The sequence below is a fragment of the Xenopus laevis genome, chromosome 7L (assembly GCF_017654675.1).
Source record: "Xenopus laevis strain J_2021 chromosome 7L, Xenopus_laevis_v10.1, whole genome shotgun sequence".
NCBI lineage: Eukaryota > Metazoa > Chordata > Amphibia > Anura > Pipidae > Xenopus > Xenopus laevis.
Genome location: NC_054383.1, coordinates 15,952,344 through 15,978,630, shown reverse-complemented (window position 1 = coordinate 15,978,630; position 26,287 = coordinate 15,952,344). Strand labels below are relative to the sequence as shown.

The 26,287-nt window shown below is 38.0% G+C and overlaps 2 protein-coding genes across 4 annotated transcripts in view; one reads left to right on the top strand and one right to left on the bottom strand.

Moving 5' to 3' along the window:
* dpysl4.L (dihydropyrimidinase like 4 L homeolog) overlaps nucleotides 1-7,504 on the top strand; it is a 37,372-nt gene extending 29,868 nt beyond the window's left edge. For 2 of the 3 annotated variants that reach the window (XM_041568602.1, XM_018224264.2), the window contains exons 13-14: nucleotides 2,136-2,304; nucleotides 6,933-7,504. In XM_041568602.1, coding sequence (XP_041424536.1) covers nucleotides 2,136-2,304; nucleotides 6,933-7,024 — 261 coding nt within the window. In that variant the 3' untranslated portion in view covers nucleotides 7,025-7,504. Of the gene's footprint in view, nucleotides 1-2,135; nucleotides 2,305-5,472; nucleotides 5,509-6,932 lie in introns of all 3 variants that reach the window. The other variant, XM_041568603.1, reaches the window with a different exon arrangement.
* Nucleotides 7,505-13,538: 6,034 nt separating this feature from the next.
* LOC108696109 (serine/threonine-protein kinase 32C) overlaps nucleotides 13,539-26,287 on the bottom strand; it is a 163,766-nt gene continuing 151,017 nt past the window's right edge. Inside the window, exons 9-12 of the mRNA XM_018225162.2 lie at nucleotides 21,349-21,474; nucleotides 18,521-18,652; nucleotides 17,116-17,180; nucleotides 13,539-15,670 (exon numbers count right to left, since the gene is read on the bottom strand). Of these exons, the coding sequence (XP_018080651.2) occupies nucleotides 15,505-15,670; nucleotides 17,116-17,180; nucleotides 18,521-18,652; nucleotides 21,349-21,474 (489 nt within the window). The 3' untranslated portion in view covers nucleotides 13,539-15,504. The remainder of the gene's footprint in view (nucleotides 15,671-17,115; nucleotides 17,181-18,520; nucleotides 18,653-21,348; nucleotides 21,475-26,287) is intronic.

Here is a 26,287-nt window from a genome sequence, read left to right as displayed (position 1 = left end):
TATATATATATATATATATATATATCTATATATATCTATATATATCTATCTCTCTCTCTCTCTCTCTCTCTCTCTCTCTCTCTATATATATATATATATATATATATATATGCAATTTTTTATAGACATATAGCAAAAGGCACATTTATCTGACTAATTACTGTAATGAAACAGATATATTTGCCTTTTAATATGTCCTCATATTCAGTATAAAATAATCAACCATTCAGGCAGGGTGTCCTTAGCTGTCCCCATGCATAAGACATTCTAGTAGTCATCCCTAATGTGACGGATAGGCTGTGATAGCTACTACAGCCCCGCAGCTCTGCTGTCTCTAGATAATCAGGTTGTATTAATGTTAGAAACAGAGCAAAAACAAATTTCCAGTCTAGTTCATCCATTACCCCCTATCGAATCAGAAAGCTCTCCTGCTCTGAGCAGTAAATGCCTGTTTGTAGCATCTCTACAATATTCCATAAATCATCTTCAAAATCAATAATGCTTAATTATTATGGATGGGCAAATTTTTTCGCCTTGTTTTGCCGTGGAAATGCCGCCCATTGACAAAAATTTTTTGACGCCCATGGATTTTTTTACATTACCGCTTATGAGTGTAGATGAGTATATATAGTGAATAAAGTACCCCCTCTTGTAAAAAAAAGGATATTATAAGTTATTGAGAAGTTCCATGACCATATGACTGTTTTTATAGTGTTTTTATACAAATCATGGAAATCGGAGGTGATTTCTGATATCCTCAAATTTTGCAACAGGGGGAACTTTATTTATTATAAGACACAACTTTCAGTGAGTCATGTGACAGAAATGACATCACTAAGTTCTGTTTATAACCGATGACATCACTAAGCACCGTTTATATAGTGAATAAAGTAACCCCTCTTGTAAATTATAAGGATATTATAAGTTACCAAGGAGATTCATGACCATATAAAAACACGAGGCCGAAACACACGTTTCAATGAGACATTCAGAAATGACATCACTACTCACTGTTTATAACTGATGACATCAGTACTCACCGTTTATAAGGATATTGTTTACAAGATATTCATGGCTTTTGTGTATTATAAAGATATAATACGCAAAAGCCATAATTATATTGTACATTAAATGATGTCCTTATAAATGGTGACTAGTGATGTCATCAGTTATAAATGGTGAGTTGTGTTTTTATATGGCCTCCTGCTTTTATATGGTCATGGAACTCCTCTGTGACTTATAATATTTTACAATAGGGGGTACTTTATTCACTATATAATTTACAGGATATTCATGGCTCTTGTGTTTTATAAGGATATATTAAGTCAGGTCCCTTAGGTTTCTCAGCTGCAAAAAGAGTGGCAATTTAGTGAGCCTCAGCACCCATTACTCCTATTATTTTGCAAGGTGCAGTTCACTAAGGAACGTCATATCTGCATTGAATGTCATACCTGCAATTGGCCAGATGTTAAACTAAAGTTTCCCTTTGAGCTTTGCACCCACTCTTCCTGATAAATTACATGTTATTATAGGGCATGTAAGAGAATGTCAATGCCCTGCCCACGTGGCACTTTTAATGAAGTAGATGCAGTTTACACGTAGGTGCAATTTGGGCACCTGTATAAAGGCATAGCTTGCATCTAACATTCATCAGTCACTTCTCAATGTTCTTTCTTCTCCATTGATTGATTCTTTTTTTATGTTGTATTTCCATCTTCTCTCAATCTCAAGCTGTGCTCACTGTAACCCAAAATGGTTCAAAAGAAGCCGTTTACCCAAAAGCACGTTCAGAATAAAGTATCGCTTGCAGGGAACAAGTCTGTAGCCTCAGAGATAATCGTTTCAAGAACTATAGCAGTTTGAATGTATGTTACCTTAATGTCGTATTGAAAGAACTCACAGTGGGATTGAGTTGGGAGTGAAACTAGGACATCTCTTTTCTAGTATACTCATCAGTCATTCTAATATATTCCAATGGGGAAACATTAGAAAAATAATATTCCATCTCGCATGCAGAGAGCCGGTAGCAACAATTACACAAACATCATTTATTTTTCCTTTCTGAAGCTTGGATGTATTTCTTTATGATGGTCTGGACATAGTCAATTACAGGATATGATTTATTTGGCTTCCAGCTAGCAGAAATACGTGGCGTTCCGAGGGGCTTGTACGATGGACCTGTCCACGATGTCACGATTAGCACCAAGTCAGCAGCACCCACACCAGCTTCAAGAATAACTTGTCCTGGAAAGATTCAAATAGGACCAGCTCGGAACTTACATCACTCTGGATTCAGTTTGTCAGGTGAGAACTTTGGTGACTGTGATAAAACCATTGTGGTCCCAGTGGATGTCAGAGAAAGCTCTAACACTGTTCTTATCGAACAACTGGTTTGAGATCTTTATGGAGGGATGTCATGATAGTCCCAAAGTTTTCCACATGTCCAGAAATGAGTCAAAGGGGTTGTTCACCTTCAAAAAACTAATTGTTTTCAGATAGATCACCAGAAATAATGACTTTTTCCAATTTCTTTCTATTTTCTATGGGGCCGATTCACTAACTTCGAGTGAAGGATTCGAAGTAAAAAAACTTCGAATTTCGAAGTTTTTTTTGGGCTACTTTGACCATCGAATGGGCTACTTCGACCTTTTACTACGACTTTGAATCGAAGGATTTGAAGTAAAAATCGTTCGACTATCTGACAATTCGATAGTCGAAGTACTGTCTCTTTAAAAAAAACTTCGACCCCCTAGTTCGCCATCTAAAAGCTACCAAAGTCAATGTTAGCCTATGGGGAAGGTCCCCATAGGCTTGGCTAACTTTTTTTGATCGAAGGATATTCCTTCGATCGTTGCATTAAAATCCTTCGAATCTTTCGATTCGAAGGATGTAATCGTTCGATCGAAGGAATAATCCTTCGATCGTTCGATCGTACTATCTGCCCTGAATCCTTCGACTTCGATATTCGAAGTCGAAGGATTTTAGTTCCTAGTCGAATATCGAGGGTTAATTAACCCTCGATATTCGACCCTTAGTGAATCAGCCCCTATGTGTCATCGTAAAGTGTCATTTTTCACCTTTTAAATCAGCCCTGGGAGGGGGGGTCGCCGACCCTGTAAACTGTTCTAAACCGATACATTTGGTTGATACATTTCTTGTGTTTGTCCCAGCTGAGCAGAATCACTGGGTTACGTTACAGGCAGCTGTTAGAATTGAAACGATCATTGCTAATATTTTGGAGAAGCTTCTGAGAAATGTATAAATTTAGGGGGTTATTGACTAAACTCCAAAAGCAAAAATCACTAAAAATTCACGATTTTTTTATATAAAATCGTACTTTTAAAAAATCACACATTTTTCAGAATTTATTAAACCCCAAAGATGGAAAAGTCTGAATCAGAAAATCCGGCATCTCAGACCTCAGGAAGTCAATGGGAGAAGTCCCAAGGATTTTTTTGATGTGTGCTGGGTTTTGTGCAATACCACAAATTTTTTGGGCAAAAATCTGAGTTTTCTGGTGAAAAATATGAAAAATTTGTTAAAATCTGATGAAAAATCAAAAAAAAATAAAAAATGAAAATCTAATTTTTCAAGTTTTTTTCCCGCATACAACATTTTTGGGAAAGTGTATGGAATAAATAAGCGCAAAAAAAAACTCGTGCGCATTTGTTTTTTTCAGACAATATTGAGATAAATTCGGACTTTGATAAATCATCCCTTAAATGTTGCAAAATTATAACAGTTTAGAGTCTGCACCTGAATTACTGAGCTGCCAGACTCAAACACCAGAGACAGGGACATTCCACTTTAAACTTAGATTTTGGAAAAACTGTAAAAATAAATAATGGAAATTAATTGTAAAAAGTCTTTCTGGGGGACAATCTGAAAACAACTGAACTGAAAGAAAGGGGCAAATGCATCAAGGGTCGAATATCGAGGGTTAATTAACCCTCGATATTCGACTGGGGAATGAAAATCCTTCGACTTCGAATATCGTAGTCGAAGGATTTTGCGCAAATACTTTGATCGAACGATCAAAGGAATAATCGTTAGATCAAATGATCTAATTTTAATCCAACGATCGAAGGATTATCCTTCGACCAAAAAAAGTTAGCCTTCCCCATAGGCTAACATTGAGTTCGGTAGCTTTTAGGTGGCGAACTAGGGGGTCGAAGTTTTTTCTTAAAGAGACAGTACTTCGACTATCGAATGGTCGAATGGTCGAATAGTCGAACGATTTTTAGTTAGAATCTTCGATTCGAAGTCGAAGTCGAGTCGAAGTAGCCCATTCGATGGTTGAAGTAGCCAAAAAAACACTTCGAAATTCGAAGCATTTTCTCTTCTATTCCTTCACTCGAACTTAATGAATGGGCCCAAGTGTTTGGAAGGTGAACAACCCCTTTAATACAACAGATAGGATTCTTCTCTTGATTTATCCAATATCTGAGGCATATATATCTTAATAGCATTATGTTTTTGTGTCATATGAAGAGAATAAGGATTCAGGACCTTTATTGATGAAAGACCTTCAGTAGCACAGGCCTGTCCAGAGTATGTGTAGAATAAAATAAAAATATGTTTCTCCGTGCTGCATAAAACATGATGTGGGGACATGGGAGCAAAGCTCAGAATAACTCCTGTACATGATGGAGCAGAAAGCAAATCAGAAGGAGTCATGTTTCTATTCCATCTGTTCTATATCCCAGAGCTAAGAGGGAGTTTTCCAGAGAAGATGCTTATTTTTGGATCAGAATCCTTGTAGCACCTGTCTCTTTAGAGAAGACCTGGATGCAGACAGATTGTAGTTTTCTCTATAAAATCACTAACTGAAGATAATACTGTTTAATCAATGATATCGATCTCATGAACCCATTTCTATTTGATTGACTGGTCACTCACCGGTGCTAAACTTGTACCCCAGCTGTTCTAAGGGCTCAGGGCTCTAGAAGAGAAGCCTTTCCCTATTTGTTTATATATTTCATCAGATCTCCTTAAAGTCAAAGGCTATTCAGCACAAAGAATCTGTTTGCATTAAGGGCAGGGGCACACAAAGCTTTTGAGAGATTAGTCGCCCATCGACAAACCGCTTTTTCTTCGGGCGACTAATCTCCCCGAACTGCCTACCTGCTAGCTAGAATCTAAATCACCAGCGGGATGGCACTCGCAACGCTTCGTTTTCCGTAGTCACCTGAAGTTTCCTTGTGAAAAAAGTGGGAAGGCTTTTCGGGGAGATTAGTTGCCCGAAGAAGACTGAATTTGACTAAATTTCCCCAAATCTTAGCGTATTCCCTTACCTTAAGGGTAGTCACTGGGAATATTATCACACAACACCCCTACGGATGCAAGCAGGGAGAGATCATTTTAGAACTGAGACTGCAGCTGCATCAGGTCACTAGTGTATCTGGAATCAAGAGCTGGAATGAGCCATCTGCCCGATATATGACAATGGCCCTCCTTTTTTCCTTTCATTAGGAAAGGAGAGGATACATTGTATCTAATGTTTCAAAGGTAGGTCAAATTCTGTATCTATCTTGCTAACCATAATTACCTATGCTTACACCAAGTGTATCACCGTTCATTTGCTGTATGGAACTTTCTTATTTATGGAATATAAATGTAAGTACGTTTGGTGCATGCCTCTTCACCTGTTACCAGGCAACTCCTTGGAGTCTCCATCTTATTATCTCTGTTTGCCTGTGTTTTGGTCACACCGGGGAAACATTCCATTGCTGCTGTATCGAGGCGCCTCTCGGACTGTGAAAACTATGAACCTTAGACTCCTTTTTATTTTATGGTTACAAATTGCATGAACACTGTTTTTGCGAGATCAAAATATTCATGGTTTCACGACAAACAGTTTTTTTTAATTATGGCCATAGACCAATTGAGAATGGCTTTCAGTCACAAGCATAGGAAGGCGACCATGTTTGCTGCTAGTGAGGGACCATGGACACATATGGTAGATCAACGGTATCCAAGCTGTGGGGCTGGTTTCCTTGGAGGTGCTTGTAACATTGTTAGGTGAATTTCTCCCATTTCGCTTTGCCGGAAATTGTGCGATGTTCCCGCAAAATTCACAAAACGGCAAAAAATCGAGCAATTCGAACTTTTTCACGAAAAACTCAAGAAAATCGGAAATTGGCGCCGGCAAATTTTCACGGGAGATTTGAAAATTTATTCGCCAATGGCGAAACGCAGAAATTTGCAGCGAATTCGTGCCAGGTGAACTTATTCACCCATCAATAGTAGGGAAGGCTCAGCCTGAAGGCCATTTAGGGTGAGATTTGGTCTCCTTGATATACATGAAAGCCCAGCTTGAAGGCATTAGGGTAAGGTTTTGGGTAAACATTAGTGATGGGCGAATAAATTTGGCAGGCGTGAATTTGTGATGAAATTCCGCATTTCGCCACTGGCGAATAAATTTGTGAAGAAAATTCGCTGGCAAAAAATCGTGCGCCTCAAAAACATTTGGACACGCGCCAGAATAGTCGCGTGCATAAAAATTGTTGCGTGTCAAATCGGCTTTATTACTATTTGGACAAAATAGGTGCACCTATAAAAATTGTCGCGGGTGCCGAAATAATTTTGATGCCCATTGCAAATTTTTTGCAGTTTACTGCGAAATTCACAATTTTTTTCGGCAAAGTGAAACGGGACAAATTCGCCATCACTAGTAAACATTTACGGAATATGCTCTCCTAGACTATAACAATAACCGATACATACGGTTTATATGTCCTTTATTTCCATTTCATCAGCAAAGGAGGCCCCTGACTAAATGTTGAATCTTCAAGGTGGGGACATCAATCCCAATTAAGCGCCAAGCTCCTGCCACCACCATTTTTTTTTTTTTAACTTATCTTCAATTTTGTCCCCAAATGATGTCACAAATCAGTCCATTCTGACCAAAGTTTTTTTTTAATCTTTTGCAGGAACTCAAGAAGATGACCACATTCCAAGACGCACTACACAAAAAATAGTGGCGCCCCCTGGTGGCCGTTCTAATATTACCTCTCTCTCTTAGTATCGCCATGAAAAAAAACCTATAGCGCTGGATAGCAAAAGTAGTCTATATTTGTGGGAGAGACTGGAATGTGCATGATGATTATATGAAATGTGGTCCTTAATGAAATGTTTTTCTATTGACCGCTGCTCCCAAATCCTTGTGAAAGAGGGTTAGAAAGGGATTGGAGTAACCCGAAAGATAACAGTTCTGTAAAGTTGCCTCTATTTTGACTACGACCAGGTCAAATTATTAGTGTATAATGTTATATTTGCAGCGATAGGCTCAGATGTATGAATGGGATGAATTAAGGCCCATCGGAAAGACATTTTACATTGAACTGTCATAACATTAACAGCTACATAAGGATTTTGTTTAAAAATCTTTAATGGTGGAAAGCCAAAGGCGTCATATCTGTTCTGCCTGAATAAAAAGGTGGTCTAACATTTATATATATATATATGGATTAGCACAGTATTCAATAAAGCCTCTTTATTTTTTGCTTTGTGTTCCAATAGCATTCAGGCATCCATAGCAGCACAGCTAATATAAATATGCATGACTGGCAGCTAGAAACAGACAGATAGATATAGTGCATCTTATTCAGTTTCTTACAAAGAACTAAGATCCATGAATTCCAGTTGGGTTTAGCCCAAAGGCAAAGTTTGCCCCAGCCTGGCAATCGCTTACTATAATTTCACTAGAAGAAAAAAGCAGCTAGCTGATTGGTTGCTCGGGTTTACTCCACAGGGACAAAAAGTCGCCCAAATATAATTTCTAGTTATTTTGTTTCTATTTTATAGACTACAAATGCTTGGGGAACTTTCTAACTACAATCAAAATATTCTGCATTGTTTCTGAAATAATCCCGTTTATCTTCACTATTCCTCTATCATCATCTGTTTACTTTATTCTCTTTTCACGCAGCAGTTGGGTGTTAGATATTCATTGACATTTAGATCTAATTTATCTTATAGGGGGCTTCCTTTCCTAGCCGATGTATTAGAGCTCAAATAACTGATTCCAGTACAAAGAAAATCTAACAAAATAACTGCTTTTTTCACAAATTCTGCATGTAGAGAGACATGGTGGGACATTCACTAAGAATCGTAGTTGCGCTGGCGTCCGCTTCACTGCACTTCGCCCGGCGTATTTTTGCCAGCGCTCCACAAATTCACTAAAATCCGAAGTTGCGCTCAGGGGTAGTGTAAGGTTGCGAAGTTGCGCTTGCGTTGATTCGCTAAGCAAAGCAAAGTTATGCTAGTGATGGTTAATTTGCATACGGCGCCAAATTCAAATTTCAATGGAGGAATATGTAGCAGCACTACAAATGCCTGGGAAACCTTCAAAACATCAAATAAAATTTTTATTTTGCCCTACACATGTGCCCACTGTATAGTTAAGGTGCCATGAGTTAGGAAATGTAGGGGGGAAGGAGGGGAGCCCCAAAAAAAATTTCGATCTTTTTCAGCCTATCACCCATAACATTGAAAAAAACGCCAGCGTTTTTTGGGACTTAGAAAAAATTGAAACTTTTTTTGAAGCAATCCCTATCTACTCTATTGCGCTTCGCCTGGTCTGAGGTGGCGAAGGAAGTCTTGCGTAAAAGGGAGCGTTCAGAACAATGCGCGCGTTAGTGAATTTGAGTAGTTATGTCCGTTGCGCAAATTCGCCAGGCGTAAGGGTGCGAAGTAACACTAGTGAATTTACGCCAGCGTCCGTTAGTGAATTTGCGAAGTAACGAAAATGCCCAACGCTAGCGAATTGACGCTAGCGTTAGGCGCTTCGGCGCTTAGTAAATTTGCACCGTCTGGTGATTTTAATAGAGTGAGCTCTAATACTTCTTCTAGGCAAAAGGAGCCTTGCTATAAGATATATTGGCTCTAACTGTCAATGAATATCTGACACCCAACTCCTGCAGGAAGAGAGAATAAAGAGCAACAGATGCTGAGAGAGGAATAGTGAACATAAACTTGATTATTTCAGAAACAGTACAGACTTTTTTTATTGAATGTATTTAGAAAGTTTCTTATTTCAGTGTGCTGAAGCTTATATAACATTTTCATTTTCGTGATAGTTCCCCTTTAAGGTTCTTTCAACTTGCAACTGATAAAGTTGGGGATATCATTACTTTTTTCTATGTATATGTACATGCAGTATTAAAAACCAACATCTCTGCAACCTTGTTTGATCTAATTTAATCCTAAATTCTTACGTGCCATCAAATAAAACACATCTCTTCTACACGTGCACTGGGCCTGAATATACTGAATTTGGGCAGACTATATCCAGTTCCAGTCTTAAAAACTATCTGATTAGTGATAGGCCAATTTGGGTGAAAAATTCGTGAAGGCATCTTGTTTTTGACACCAGCATCCGTTTTTGATCCGTTTTTGATGCCGGCGTCCCTTTTTGGACACCTGCGTCTGTTTTTTTGGACGGCGGCAGACATTGGCCGGCGAAAATGCGCCGGCATCAAAAAAACATACTAAACTTCTTATTCTGCAAACTATTTGTTATCATATTGATTTTTATGGTTTATTGTAAAAACCAAATAAAATATTTCAAATTATAAAAATAAATAAAGAATTGCAATGAAAGGAAAAAAAAAAAAAAACATACGCCGGAGTCCATTTTTTTGACGCCTGGCGAATTTTTGGGCCGGTTTTGAGACTTTATTCGCTGGGGTGAATCACGGGAATTTGCCGCGAATTCACGCCTGACGAATAAATTCGCCCATCACTATATCTGATGTGTAGTCTGAGGCTTCACTTATAAATGCTATGGAGACATAGGAAGTCGATTCATATCTCCTGTAAATAGTCTTTGCATTGTAGGCTTCTTCTCAGACAGGTAAGCCTAAACCACCCTTCCAAAAACTCAGCCTTCAGGGAAAATCTAATCATCCCATTATTTATGGTGCAATCTTTTTGTTGTTAGAGCCCTCATTTAAATTCCAACTATTCATGGACCATCTTTGCCAATCTTCTAATATACTATAAATCCATATAAATCTACATAAAGTCATGGATCTTGTTTAATACGGTCATACTATGCATGTTTTTTGTTTGTTGTTATGTTTCACTTTTACATTTCTTTGTTTACTGAGATCAATAAAGTTTATTGAAAACTATGAAAATGGTGTTTTTTTTTTTAAATTGTCACAGTAGACAAGTGGTTTCCAAACTGGAGCTTAAGAGGCTGAATTCAAACCACGAAAGGTATAACAGGCACTTAGAGACAGAACAGGCATAGTACAAGTACAAGCTCCAATTTACGGAAAGGCCGTCTCCCATAGACTCCATTTTATCCAAATAATCCAAATTTTTTTAAAATGATTTTCTTTTCTCTGTAATAATAAAACAGTTGCTTGTACTTGATCCAAACTAAGATATAATTAATCCTTACTGGAAGCAAAATCAGCCTATTGGGTTTATTTAATATTTACTTGATTTTCTAGTAGACTTAAGGTATGAAGATCCAAATTACAGAAATATCGGTTATCCAGAAAACCCCAGGTCCCAAGCATTCTGGATAACAGGTCCCATACCTGTAAAAGAACTGAAAACATAATTTTAAATAAATGTAGGACACATCATAGCCTTATGAGTTTATTATCACCATTTCTTTTCTACTTTTATCTTTTCTAGTATCACAATTAATGATGGGCGAATTTCTCTCGTTTCGGCGAAAAAATTGCGGAACGCAAATTTTGATGCCGGCGTCAACATTTTTTTGTTGCCGGCAACAATTTGACGTTCATTGAAGTCAATGGGCACCTTTAACTTTCACCGGCACCTGAATTGTCGTCGCGCCTGGCGAAATTTGCCCATCCCTAATCACAATTTCTTATCTATACGTCTGTCTTTCATATCAGAATCCAATTTATTAATTTATCGCCTTCAGAACCAAGAAACTTACGTTTTTTTGTGATGGCATTAATATGTTACTGAGACAGATAACAAAATTGTTTTTACATACGATCATTTATCCCCTTCGGATATCAACGGCGTCTCTTCAATTCCATTTCTTACAGAATGGGAAAGAAACGGCACAATCCTTTCTAATCATCCTTTTATTATTCAGCTTCTCATTCGAAGACGCGGTCAAACAGCTCATTCCTTTCTCGTTCATTCTTAACACATCAGTTAATACCCAGGTCTGTTTTTGTTTTGTTTTTTTAGAATGGTTTTATTGTTATAAAATAAAAGTTGTCTAACAAGTCATTGTTCGTATTTGACGCAGACTCAAGTGACGGTGTGTCATTTTGTTAATCAAAAAAGAAAAAGAAACATATTTTGATCCAGATTACCTTTCTTTTATATTGGTATATCATTTTATGTTCATGCATTAAAAAGTACATTCATGTAAAAATACAAATGCGTACAAGTTCCATTTACATTGAAGGAAAAATTAAATGTTTAAAAATGCAAGTTTTTAAGATTCACATTCAGTTAAAATTCTGAAGGTTTACCCTTCATATATTTATATATATATATATATATAGTATTTTACATGACTGTTTGCAGCATTATTTTCACTTTCAGCAAATGAATTTTGACCATGTTAGACTTTCTCAGATATTGCAGTTCTGGAACTGATGCAGAAAATTATATTCCCAGGGCCCTTGGAGCTACTGGTGCCCATGTCTTTATTTCAATGCACAATTTATTAAAGGGATACTGTCATGGGAAAAAAAAATTTTTTCAAAATGAATCAGTTAATAGTGCTGCTCCAGCAGAATTCTGCACTGAAATCCATTTCTCAAAAGAGCAAACAGATTTTTTTATATTCAATTTTGAAATCTGACATGGGGCTAGACATATTGTCAATTTCCCAGCTGCCCCATGTCATGTGACTTAAAAAAATCTGTTTGCTCTTTTGAGAAATGGATTTCAGTGCAGAATTTTGCTATTAACTAATTCATTTTGAAAGAAAAATTTTTCCCATGACAGTATCCCTTTAAGGATGGTTAGTGTTAGGTGGAAATTTTTTTGTACCAAGGGCCAGTGTTTTCAGCAGAATGTCAGAAAATGTGTAGGTTCTAGGCTGGTGTATGCGTTACAATACAACCGTAATACTCCTTGAATTGCAAAAAGTTGAAGCATGCCTAGTGTCCATTACTTCCAGCAACTAAGGGGCAGATTCACTAACCGGCGAAAATTCGCGAGCGTCCACTTCGCACCCAGCACAACACTTTGCCAGGTGAAAAATTCACTCAGGTTACACTACTTCACTAAGAGTTTTGTCTTGGGCGCCGATCGATGGCGACTTTTCGCTAGCGTTACTTCAGCAATGTAAGCATTTGAGTGAAGATGCCATAGCCCTCATTTCTGCCTAGCGAAACTTCACTAGGGATCTTGCGCTCAGGTCAATTTGCCTTGGGTGGGAAATTTAAAGTTGTATGGACGTCTTTTGCAGGCAATCAGGCTGAAAAAAAGGAAAAGACGCCAGAGTTGTTTTGGACTTTGATGCGTTTTCGGACCACTGAATATAATGTAAGTGACAGAAGATTGAGGAAGATCTAGCTACTTTAATGCACTTCGCCTGGTCTGAGGTGGCGAAGGCAACTCTGGCGAAAGAGGTATCATTCAGTAAAATCCCCACTTTCGTGAATTTGCGGAGTAACGTCCATTCGCTAGAGCGAATTCTTGCCTGGTGATAAAGTGCCAATGACCGCTAGCGCCTGTCTCTTTCGCTAGCGAATTTATGAATTGGCGATGTCTCTGCGGGCAGTAACGCTAGCGAATTGACGCTAGCGTTAGCCACTTCGCCCTTTAGTAAATCTGCCCCTAAATCTTCATTGCTCAAGCAAATTATAGGTCTTTTATTTACACTATAACCTGACACACTTCTAAAGATAGCCAATCCAATGCTATTATAACATTAGCTTGAAAGGACACGCACTATATAATGATACTGTATAAGGTCTGGCAGATCACATGGGTGCTAAAGGAGTTTATACCAAAAATGAAAATGGAAACCGATTTCCATTCTTTCTTTCAGCATACAAATAGCCTTAGCAAAGGACGTCATTGCTACAGTGAATTTGAGTTCAACAACCCAGAAACTCAAATGAATCGAGTTCCACTAAAAACTCAGATTGCTTGAATTAATCAAGTTTTCGAGCGAAACCCACCATCATGTTTAACAAGGAGCTTCTGCCATTGACTTCTAGGGGGTTATTTACTAAACTCCGAATGCAAAAATCCCAAACAATTTTAGTATAAAATCAGACTTTTAAAAAATCATGAATTTTTTGGAATTTATTAGACCCCGAGGATGGAAAAAGTCAGAATCAGAAAATCCGGCATCTCAGATTTGTTGAGGTTACATATAAGTCAGTAGGAAAAGTCCCAATGATTTTTTGATATGCTCTGTGTTTCATGCAATACCCTGAAGATTTCGAGTTTTCGGGAAAAAAGCATCCAAAATCTGAGTTTTCGGGTGGAAAATCCAAAAAAATTGTTAAATTCTGATTTTTTTCCCGCAAACCACATTTTCGGGAAAACCTAATAATAAATAAATGTAAAAAACCTGTACGGATGTAATTGGAGTTTTTGGCAGAACATGTTGAGATAAATTCGGACTTTGATAAATAACCCCATTACTGTGCATGACTTTGAAAGGTTTTTACTGGAGTACTTTCAAATTTAAGCAATTTCCAGCTTCAGGGTATAATACATCTCAAAAAATTGGAGGTTTACCTCACAAACCCAAATAATTCAAGGTTTTTTTTAACCCTGAAAAAATGGAGTTGTTTTAACCTAAAAATTTGAGTTTTGACTGAAAAATACCCTTAAAAATCAAATTTGAGTTAAATACAAAGTGATCTATAATAAATCTGCCCTTAAATCTATATATACCCACAATATGGAGTGATGTACTTCTCAGTCTCTCTTGGGGGCTAATTTATTATTAATCGAGGATCAGGATTGGGTCAAACAAGACAGCTTTTTATCCCACGATCGTTTGTAACTTCCATCAAAGTTCAAAGATTTGACTAATTAAAATAAAAAAAGTTTCATACTTTTTTGATGGAAAGAGAAGGTTCAAAACCCTACATGAAGTTTATTTGCTCTCCTTTTGAGTTTGTTCCATAAAATGATTTACAGCAGAAAAAGAGTGTCACACCCTGGTGGTTTCTCATTAAAATAGGTTTTACTTTTGTCAGTATTACAAAAATACCCGTTTCTATAAAAGCAGCTTCTAAAATGATATTGCTCCATGCTACCTCTGTGTCATCTTTGTTCTTACTGAAGCATAAAGGAGCTGTGTCTGCTAGTGGATATCATTTCAGTAGAAGGCTGGTTGGGGTGACACCTGGTTTAACTGTTTATATTAATGCAAGATTATCCACGCTGTGGGTAATTATCTGATCTTTCAGAACCATGTTTGTAAAGCAGAAGAAAACCTAGTTTTGCTTCTGAAGTTTCGATTTTACGAAAGACCCTGAAAACAAGGATGTGGAACTACATTAAAGTTGAGGAGACGCTCTCCTTCGTATGTCACATGAAGCTCCAAGTAACCTAGGATAGAAACCCAGTTTTGCTCCGAATATTTCCATTTCCGTGGGATGCCTTATACCCATTCTGCACTATGTCAGTGGACACAAATGAGGGTAAAACCAGGAATTAGTTGGGATCTGATCAGCAACTGCCTGGCTGCGATTTCAAATCCAGTGGGTGAGTTTTAGTAACAGGGTATTCCATGAAAATGAAAGCATTTGGAGTGAAACTGGGTTTCCTTCCCATTGCAGGGCAAAATATTACTAAGGCAACCTAAGGTAGAGTTTCATCTCTATATACTCACCTACAACAACCAGGGCTGTCATAAGGATTAATTGGGCTGTCCAGCTGATTCTTTTTTACCCTCTGCATAAGGAAGCAGTTGTTTTTTTTTCAGAAGACAGAATCAAGACATTTTTAAAATAATTATCTGCTCTATTGACCAATATCTGCAACATCGCACTCTCAAATAAAATTTATTTCCAAGCCATGGACCCCTATCTTCCTGCAATGGAATGGCAACAACCTACATCAGTTGTACTATACTGCAGTATCAAAAATGCCCTTATAAATACTCTTGGGCTAGATAATATCATTTTGGCAATTGGCTGTGGCTGAGGAGGTCTGAGAATGTCAGAAGGATGATACCATCCCACTAGATCTTAGAACAGTTTTATTTCTAGTCTCATCGGTCAGGTAAATAACCAGCCATGTAAAATAAATGGGCCAGTTAAATGTATAAGTAGAAAATGGCGCTGTCTTAATAAGTGGAGCAAAGTTGCACCCTTCTGAAGGAAAGTAAAGAAGTTCTTTAAAGACATCAGTTGCTGTTCATCAATGTGGCTCCAGATTGCCATAGAAACTGAAGATAAAAATCCAGAAAAAAAAGCAGTTTTTTATCGATAGAGTAAGAAGATACCTGGCACCATGCTTATGTATAGAGAGCAGCACATTCATGAGTTCTTAAGCTGAGTCTTTCCAAAGAAAGAGCTTCTAGTTGCTGCTGGCAGTGGATGAGCAAACTGACCCACACATGTTGAGAGTGGCGTTTTCTGGTTCAGCATCCCCTTCCCTTTCAGTTTCAACCTCTGCTTCTGCCTCGTCAGTGGACTCCAGGCCTGATACCGAGGGAGTCCGAACACTGGGGATCTTCTTCAGTCTGCCCAAAAGAAAAGTCATTGGAATTATTGCTACTGGTTCTTTTTAACTATGGAAGATTCTTCTGGATTTTCATTTTCTGGAAGCACTTTAAGGACAAGGTACTGCCAAAAGCAAATACATTTTCTCAGTACACATACACATACATACAAATAAACAGATTTTGAAATCTGACATGGGGCTAGACATACTGTCAATTTCCCAGCTGCCCCAAGTCATGTGACTTGTGCTCTGATAAACTTCAATCACTCTTTACTGCTGTACTGCAAGTTGGAGTGATATCACCCCCTCCCTTTTCTCCCCCAGCAGCCAAACAAAAGAACAATGGGAAGGTAACCAGATAACAGCTCCCTAACACAAGATAACAGCTGTCTAGAACAACTCAATAGTAAAAACCCATGTCCCACTGAGACTAATTCAGTTACATTGAGAAGGGAAAACAGCAGCCTGCCAGAAAGCATTTCTCTCCTAAAGTGCAGGCACAAGTCACATGACTAGGGGCAGCTGGGAAATTGACAAAATGTCTAGCCCCATGTCAGATTTCAAAATTGAATATAAAAAAATCTGTTTGCTCTTTTGAGAAATGGATTTCAGTGCAGAAGTCTGCTGGAGTAGCACTATTAACTGATGCGTTTTGAAAAAAAACATGTTTTCCGATGACCCTTTAAGTCTTGTCTTCCTCATTAATATTATTTGCCTTTTAATTTGATTATGTTAACGCTCTCCAGATAATGCTTTTACATTTCCTAATTCCTAATGGTAGCGACTCACAAACATCTGCTTTATTTCTCCTAACAGATCATTATCATTGCCATTATCATTAGATGTGTTCTGGTACCAGGAAACATATTATTCTATTTGCAGGCTATATTGGATGTTCAACCAAGTCAATATTGAGCAATGTTTTATAATAGACAGAATGAGATGAAGCAGCTTTTGGAAAATAAGGCCATGATTTCTGATCTCATCGGCAGCTTTAAAAGATGAAGAAAGCCTGTTTTTCCTTAGGCCAGTGTTTCTTGTATAAAACAAATTCACTGGCTTTACTCAGTAAAGCCTTTCCAGTAATCCCTCAGCAGATTAAACCAGATCTGGACCTGATTTGGTCATTCACGTGCTAAGCCAAATTGGGCTGATCCAATTGTTGGTCCTAGAGTCAACTATTGCATCATCCAGTGGGGTCTATGATGACCCATCAGATGAGGACCGCATCTACATGTTGATGCATTCCCTGTCTGGCCAGATTTTCAAATCTTTGTGCCCTAACCCTTTTGGCCTGACAAAATATTGGACTATCAATGGAAGAATGAAACCACAAAGAGCAAAATCATTACTCTAAAATTAAAAAAAACATAATGATGTACAAATCTGGTAGAACATAAAGTAGAACTACTATAAAACTGTACAATTCCTGAGTGAACTATTTCCCTTTCTGTTAGCACTTACTTTTCACGATTAAAAATGACAAATTCCTGTTGTAATGCATCCAGGCATTCTTGCAGGTAGTCATCCTGGAGAGAAGAACAATTCAAGAAACACATTTTAAAAAAAGCAGTGTCTGCAGTCTGACTCACTTCTAGGCCAGTAAAATCATTTAAAAGGTAACTCAGCTGTCACATGCTGACCTGAAAATCAGATTAAGGGTAAATTGTGCTTTGAGAACGGTCTGCAAAAAAAAAAGGTACTTTTCCAAATTGCATTGTTACTGCTGATATCAAGGTGACTTAGGGCATTACAGACTATGGAGTACCATATCATCTCAGAGCTTTCTACAGGATTCTGATTAGTACAGAAAATACGGTATAAATATGGTATATTTCTATACAAGCAAAACTGAGCCAGATGTTTGTGCTATGGAGAGTAGTGATGTGCAGGTTTTGTTACTCGTAGGCTGAACATCGGTTGGGGCGGTGGGTTGAAATTTGGCCAACTATTGATGGTTAGGGTTGGGTGCAGGTCATACTGGGGAAGTACACTCCTCCACCTCTCTACTACTCTACTACTTTACTACTACAAAGATTCCTTGTCTTGGAACCAGTGGTATACACGGAAGTAGCACACAAAACAAGAAATTGTGTGTACGGGTAGGGTGTGGGTTCTATTATGGCAACATTTTGTGGGTTGAGTGTGGGTTAATGTTTTGCTGGATAGGGTCAGATGCAGGTTGAGTTTTTGCTGACCAGCACAACATGGAGAGTGCTACTATGGCTGGCCACACCCCACACCACTGTCATAGGAGGCGCCCTTTCTGGCTTCTTAGGGTAAGGTCACACTGTGCGTTTCGGGGAGATTTAGTGGCCTGGCAACTGGTCTTTTTGGCGACCAATCTCCCCGAACGTGGCGATTAGTTTTCCAAAGTCGCCTGAAGTTTCCTTGTGAGGCAACTTCAGGCGACTTCGGAAAACGAATCGCCGCGTGTGCTTAGCGCCAGCAATTTTTCATTTTAGCCAGCGCAAGAGTGAGGGAAGGCGTTCGGGGAGATTGGTCGCCGCAAAGACGAGGCGATTAGTCCTTACCCTTAAAAGGACAACAGAAGAGTTATGGAGCTGATAAGAAAGTCTAAGGACAGCCATAAACCATGGCAAAGTCAGCTAGCAATCTCTAATATAAGGATTAAAAAATAAAAGTAAAATGATAACATATGTCTCTTTATACATATCTATTAGAAAAATACTGGCCCTGTAATCTTCTACTAGTGTCTACTGCACCAAGCCCCATAGACATAAACCACCAGCATGGACCAATAGTACCATACATAAAAATCTATATATGCATAATAAAGTATAGATGGGGTCATATTTAGAAAATAAAAACTAGGCATATCTGGTAGACTCCAGTAAATTAAACTTACTGACTGTGAGCTGTCTTTACTGTTATCCCTGGACTTGTTCTTGGCAAGTCTTTTCTTCTTTTTATGCAGTGGCCTGGACTCCAATATCATTTCTTCAAGCTCAAATGTGGGATCACAATGTAACCGGCCTTTCTGTAAAGACACAAACGACTCATTCATGGTCACACTCACCAGGGCAAATGCAACACCAAAAATCCAATTAGGCTTCTGACTTTGTGATACATATTTTTTTTTCCAAAAGGATTCATTTCTAGCAATTACACATTACAGATTTAAACCTCTAGACGGAACTCACTTGCCGCTATTTTGAGTTTGGAATAACTACAGGGCAAATTTTATTAGAATTCAAGATTTTTTGCTGTGATTCATAAAAAAATTCACCAAACTCAAACTTTTGAGATGTATCAGTTTTGAAAAAAATTCATCCATTAAACCTTGGTGAGTTGCTGTTTAAGCCAACAGAGGTATATTTTTAACATTCAAGATATTTTGTCCAGTTTTTGTTAAATAAATTTGTAAAAATAAATGGATTTTCGTTGCTAACAAGGCAAGATCTTTTCAATTAAAATTATTTTGGAAATATGTTACAATAGACAAAAAAAATGTGTGTTTTATCAATTTTGTTTTTTCTTTAAATTCCAATTGGAAAATGGACACATCGGCTTCCCCATGTGGTGACACAAATCAAACTAGATCCAGCGGAAACTATGGGTCATTTAGGAAGGATATTTTTAACTGTTTTTGTTGCGGTTTCCTCAGCCTCCCAAATTATGGTGATAAGGTGATATCAGTCAAGGCCCAATGGTCCTGCTACACTCCGAGGCAGCTCAGCAGTTGTAGGGTCCACATCCAGTGTTGGACTGGCCCACAGGGATACCAGGAAAACTCCAGGTGGGCCCAGGTGTCAGTGGGCCCTCATACTGCTAAACTTTTGGCCTATTTCATGGCCATTCCCTATTTCTATGTGAACAAAGAGGCTAAATAGATGGAATAATAGATTATAGTATAAAGAAAACAGACTAGGCGAATAGAGGTTGATTGAGGAGATGAAGAATATTAGTACTGAGAGTGGGCCCCTGGTCTAAGGTTTTATGGTGGGTCTACGATTTTTGGGTGGGCCCCTGGTGTACAGTCTGACACTGTCCACATCCCCTGTTATTACGCCACTGATGAGAGTCCTTACTATTTAAGAGCTCTGTAGACCCACTGCATCTAACATAAGGGTCATTTATAAACACTGGGCAAATATACACCTGGGCAGTTACCCATGGATGATGTTTGTCTAAATTGTTCTACTTGTGGCTGGTTGAATAAAGTTAACCCTTGATTGGTTGCTATGGATTACTGCCGAGGTGAAAATTCACTCAATGAGCCCCTTCCTGAAGCCATATCTCCTGAGTTTTGAAGACTTCTCAGTAGGTATATTATTATTATTATTATTAACATGTATTTATATAGCGCCAACATATTGCGTAGCACTGTAAAGTAACTGTGATTATACAACTACATCACATGAATTACATACATAGAATATATGGAGTAACAAACATCACAATCAATACAGGTACAAAGAGGAAGGCCCTATGCATAGGCATACAGTCTAAAGGGAAGGGAGTAATACACAAGGTGTGGGAGTGGGCAAGATCGAAGTAAGTGGGTGAGAAATGTGGTGTTGTATGTGGTGTTGCGTTTGGTAGTTAAGCAGAGTGAGGGTAGGCTTCTCGAAAGAAGTGCGTTTTCAGAGATTTTTTGAAAGCACAAAGGTTGGGAGAAAGTCGGACAGATCGTGGGAGAGCGTTCCAGAGGAGGGGTGCAGCCCTTTCAAAGTCTTGAATGCGAGCATGTGAGGAGGTAATGAGAGAAGAGTTGAGTAGCAGGTCAGTAGAGGAGCGTAGTAAGCGAGTGGGTGAGTATATAGAGATGAGTTCAGAGATGTAGGGTGGGACACAGTTATGAAGTGCTTTGAAAGTCAGTGTCATTAATTTGAATTTGATTCTGAAAGGTAACGGAAGCCAGTGCAGGGATTGACAGAATGGCGAGGCAGAGGAGGAGCGGTTGCTGAGGTGTATGAGCCTCGCAGCAGTGTTCATTATGGACTGGAGAGGTGACAGTCTCTGGAGGGGGAGGCCAATTAAAAGAGAGTTACAGTAGTCTAGACGCGATATAATGAGAGAGTGAATAAGAATTTTGGCAGCGTCTTGGGTGATAAATGATCGTATTTTGGATATGTTCCTTAGGTGGAAGTGACATGATTTAATAAGTGACTGGATATGAGGAGTGAATGACAGGGCAGAATCTAGGATAACCCCAAGGCACCGGGCCTGGGGAGAGGGGGTGATAGTGGAATTGTAAACTATGATGGATACTTCGGGGATGCTACTGGTGTTGCTTGGAGGAAAGAGAACCATTTCAGTTTTAGAGAGGTTTAATATAGCCAAGACAAACGGAAATACATAATTGCATTTTAGATCATCAAGAAGAAGCCATGCACAGAAGCTCTAGAAGGAGTCACATTTTACGAGATGCCTAGGACACACAGAAGTAGCAGAAACAACAACCGTGAAATAATTGTAAAACCTTAACAATCATTCAGGAATTACCGTAAGAGGGTTTATACCTGAGTAATATGAAACGTTGCTGGCCACAAAACAAGAGCTATGGGTCCTATAACTTGGGACATTATTGTAACTGATACATGTAGCGATTTTCCTAGGTTTCTTGGAATACTTCCAAAAACAGGGCAATCATTTATCTTGGGGGTGATAGTCTGTGACAATGTGATTTTTCCTTAACAAAACACGAACAACAAACACATTGCAATTACTTACATTGGGAACAAAACCTGGCTCCACTCTTTTTTCAAGTATGTCTTCCCAAACTGTGTCCGCAAGAAAGTTTGAATTCTGAATATCCAGAAGACAAGAACAACGATTTTCAGGGTTGACCGTCAATAACTGGAGGGGAAGGGGGGCAGAATACAAAAGTGGAAAATCACTAAAAGCATTTGTAATATTTTAGCAGTTTTTTGGCGGGCACATTAAAGGCTCATTACTCCGTTATTTTCCTGTAGAATTGTGCTTAGTGCAGAGGAATACCTATGTTGTCATACATTTTAGTTGTACAGGTATTGGACCTGTTACCTGGAAAAGGGATCTTTCTGTAAAGTAAGTCTACTAAAAATCTTTTAAACCTTAAATAAACCCAATAGACTGGTTTTGCTTCCAATAAGGATTAATTATATCTTAGTTGGGATCAAGTACAAGCTACTGTTTTATTATTACAGAGAAAAAAATTGTTTTGATAAAATGGAGACAGCGTCCCATAATTCTGAGCTTTCTTGATAAAGGATTTCCAGATAATGGATCCCATACCGGTATCTGGAATGCCTGGTACCTGATGTTTCTGTTATTAGAAGAACTGGAACTAAGAACACTTAAAGTAAAACTATATCCCCAAAATGAATACTTGAGCAACAGATAGTTTATATTAAATTAAGTGGCATATTAAAGACTCCAAAGAACATATATATATATATTTAAGTAAATATTGCCATTTTACATCTCTTGCCTTGAGCCACCATTTCGTGTTGGTCTCTGTGCTGCCTCAGAGATCACCTGACCAGAAATACTACAGCTCTAACTGTAACAGGAAGAAGTGTGGAAGCAAAATACAGAATTCTGTCCGTTAATTGGCTCATGTGACCTAACATGTATGGTTTGTTTGTGTACACCGTGAATCATACCATTCCAGGGGATGGCCCTTATCTTTTAAAAATGGCAGTTTTCTATTTATGATTAATCAATGGCACATACTACTAAAAATGTATATTATTATGAAAATGGTTTATTTACATGAAGCTGTTTTATGCAATATCTTTTTATAGAGAGCTACATTGTTTGAGGGGTATAGTTTTTCTTTAACTTCATCTATCTATCTATCTATCTATCTATCTATCTATCTATCTATCTATCTATCTATCTATCTATCTCTCTCTCTCTATCTCTCTATCTATCTATCTATCTATCTATCTATCTATCTATCTATCTATCTATCATCTATCTATCTATCTATCTATCTATCTATCTCTATCTATTAATCTATCTATCTATCTATCTATCTATCTATCTATCTATCTATCATCTATCTATCTATCTATCTATCTATCTATCTATCTATCTATCTCTCTCTATCTCTCTATCTATCTATCTATCTATCTATCTATCTATCTATCATCTATCTATCTATCTATCTATCTATCTATCTATCTATCTATCTATCTCTATCTATTAATCTATCTATCTATCTATCTATCTATCTATCTATCTATCTATCTATCTATCTATCTATCTATCTATCTATCTATCTATCTATCTATCTATCATCTATCTCTCTCTCTCTCTCTATCTATCTATCTATCTATCTATCATCTATCTATCTATCTATCTATCTCTATCTATCTATCTATCTATCTATCTATCTATCTATCATCTATCTATCTATCATCTATCTATCTCTATCTATCTCTCTCTCTCTCTCTCTCTCTCTCTCTCTCTCTCTCTCTCTCTCTCTCTCTATCTATCTATCTATCATCTATCTATCATCTATCTCTATCTATCTATCTATCTATCTATCTATCTATCTATCTATCTCTCTCTCTCTCTCTCTCTCTCTCTCTCTCTCTCTCTCTCTCTCTCTCTCTCTCTCTCTCTCTCTATCTATCTATCTATATATCTATCTACTATCCCTACTTTACCATACATGCAATGTTCCCAGCAGATGGCACTAGTGAAACAGACAAAACTTGCCTGAATATAGTAAAAAAATTGAAAATTCAAACACTTTTTCCAATTGTCTCCCCAAATGTATATTTGTATGCAGCTCATATTCCTTTTTTGTATAAAAGCTTTAGCATTTCTTAAAACAGATCAAGAATTTTTATCATGTATGAGGGGAGGCTACATGTTATTAAAGTAACAGAGAATGGTGTTGGAGCAAATCATCGCAATTTACTTTTCAGTTCTGACGTCTGGCAGCAGTTTCAGATTGGAGCCATCACAGAGCTCCACCAAAATACCATGTTTCCTGCCACAAACATTCCGCGTAATATCAGTTATTTTCTGCTTTTAAAGGAGTGAAACGTCCAAGCTCATGTCAATGATACAGAGCCGAGTACATAAAATATCATTCTTGAATAGGATATATGGCACAAATGGTATTTTACTGCTATTACTTGGAAAATAAAAACATCCATCAAAACAGTCACTGAAAAAAGCAAAAAAATAAATAAATTGCCAGCAATTACAAGCCAAGTGAAACTTGTTCTGATCAGTTTGCAACCTGAACTATTCTGTTGGGTTGACCTCCCAAAAGGAAAATTGCAATGACTTTATATAGCAGTGACAAATGTATACAGTGCTATTTATCATGCCCCATCTCAGTGGAGCTTACAATCTAATGTAAACGTCTCAGGTCTAGTTACCCACAGCAACCAATCAGAGATTGTTTGATTTCCAACAGGGGACCAGTAAATTCTGAGTGGTTGATATAAGTTACTGAACATTACATTATGTCATCGCATTTCCTATCACTTTAACAGAACACTTGGGGGGTTATTTATTAAACCTCATATTTTGCTGGTCGGCTTTTCAGGGCAAAGCTCAAATTTCTTCTAAATTTACTATACCCCGATGCTGCAAAAAGCCCAAATCTGAAAATCCTCTCTCAGACCTGTCAAGGTCCTGTATAAGTCAATGGGAGAGGCACCTACCTCAATTTGAAGTTTTTGTGGTCTTTGGTGGGTTTTGCCAGAAAATCAAACTTTTTAATGGTTTTAGGGACAAAACTAGATTTTTTAAATCAAATAAATGTATTAATAAATAAGGAAAAATAGGTCATGGGAGTTTGGTAGATCTTTTTTTTATTGGGACAACAAGATCAATTTGGATTTTAGTAAATAACCCCCATAGAGGCAACAAAAAGATTAAAACCCCTACAGATTAATTTTTACTATGTTATAGATTATCCATTGTTTTGTATTATTTTGTATTATTTGCCTTATAGTTTTTGTATTATTTGCCTTTCTCTCCCAACTCCAGGGCTATATCCATGGCTAGTGTGATACTTAACTCTGCAATTAGTATAGCGATTGGTATATATAGTTTATGTGAGTGTATGGATGGGTCAATGTGATTGTGTGGATGCTGGGTTTTATTTGAAAGTTGAACTTGATGGACTGTGGTCTTTTTTCAATCCAATTTAACTATGTAACTCTTTCCAGCTTTAAGATGGGGGTCACTGACCCTTTCAGCTAAAAACCTACCGCACTGTGAGGCTAAAGTTTTATTGTTATTGAAATTTTGTATGATTTATCTTTATCGTCAGTCCCTCTCCTTTTGATTTTCCAGTCTCTCTTTCTATCCAGTGCCTGGTTGCTAGCTTAAATTGATCCCTAGTTACCAGATAGCTGCTGAAATGCCAAACAAGGCAGCAGCTGAACAAGACACTAAATAATTTTATAAAAACACACAAATAGTAAAAAATGAAAACCAATTGCAGAATATCATTCTCTGCATCATGCTAAAAGTTAATTTAAAGGTGAACAACCCCTTTAAATGCAATTTTGCCAATATATGATGGCTGCCGGCAAGTACAGTCAGAAATGCATGGGTTAAATCATACGGCAGTCTCTAGTCTCACATTGTAGAAACATAAATATATAGATTTTATCATCATAATTTGAATTATCCTTGATGATTCCGATATCATTACATGGTATGTAACCACCAGAGAACTACAGGGTTTGTTTACAGTTTATATATATTGATATTGAAGGGATATTGTTTTGTTATTCAGGAGCTGGTGGCAATTCCCACTTATTTCATTAAGAGATGAGTAATTATGGAGCTAACAGAATACAATGTTTTGCTGACGTCTGTTATATAGAAAGTGCAGTGAGACAGCTGTACCACGATTATGTGGGGCACGGGCCTGCACGTAGGATAAGTGGGGGCTGCATTGATATTGCCACTTGTAACATATTTTACGTTTAGTCACAGACACTCACTGTTACGTTGCCTCTCGCACTCGCATTGTTTTCTGACTCACAATGTCTAGCGTGTTCCTTACAGTATAACACATTGAGAAGTGATGGTACAACAAAGATTACATTAACATTCTAGTAGAAACAGCAATATTGTGCTGTGTAGAAACGCACTAATTTGTGTTATTGTGGCTGCATAGTAGGGTCAGACTGGGGTATGCAAGGCCCACTGGGGTTTCTACCCCAGCAACCCCCACACCCCCTCTAGGACCCCTCCCACCTGCCCACTCACTCACCATTAGCCCCTTCCCCCACCCCCTTTATTCTTATTTTAGCCATGTTGGGTGAGGGCAGCGGGGAGCAACGGTAGAGGGCAGGTAGGGATTGGGTCTGGGTAGTCAGGGCCAACTGGGTTTTTTCCTGGTGTCCCACTGGCCCAGTCCAATCACAGTCCAATCCTTAGGGATATATGTAGTACAAATGGAAAAGTTTCATGTAAGGTGTCAGTCCCCTTTAAAGGATAACTTTAGAAATTAAATATAAATATTACTGAATGTAATACAAAAACCTAAAGGTTCAGCAGCACTATAACAGTAATGAGCCATGACATTCGATTTGTCTTATCAACAGCTTCCCATCTTGGATCTTGCTAAGCCATCGTTTAAGTGTCAATGGCACTGCACATGCTCAGTGTGCTCTGGGCTGCTGCTGAGAAGCTAAGCATAGGG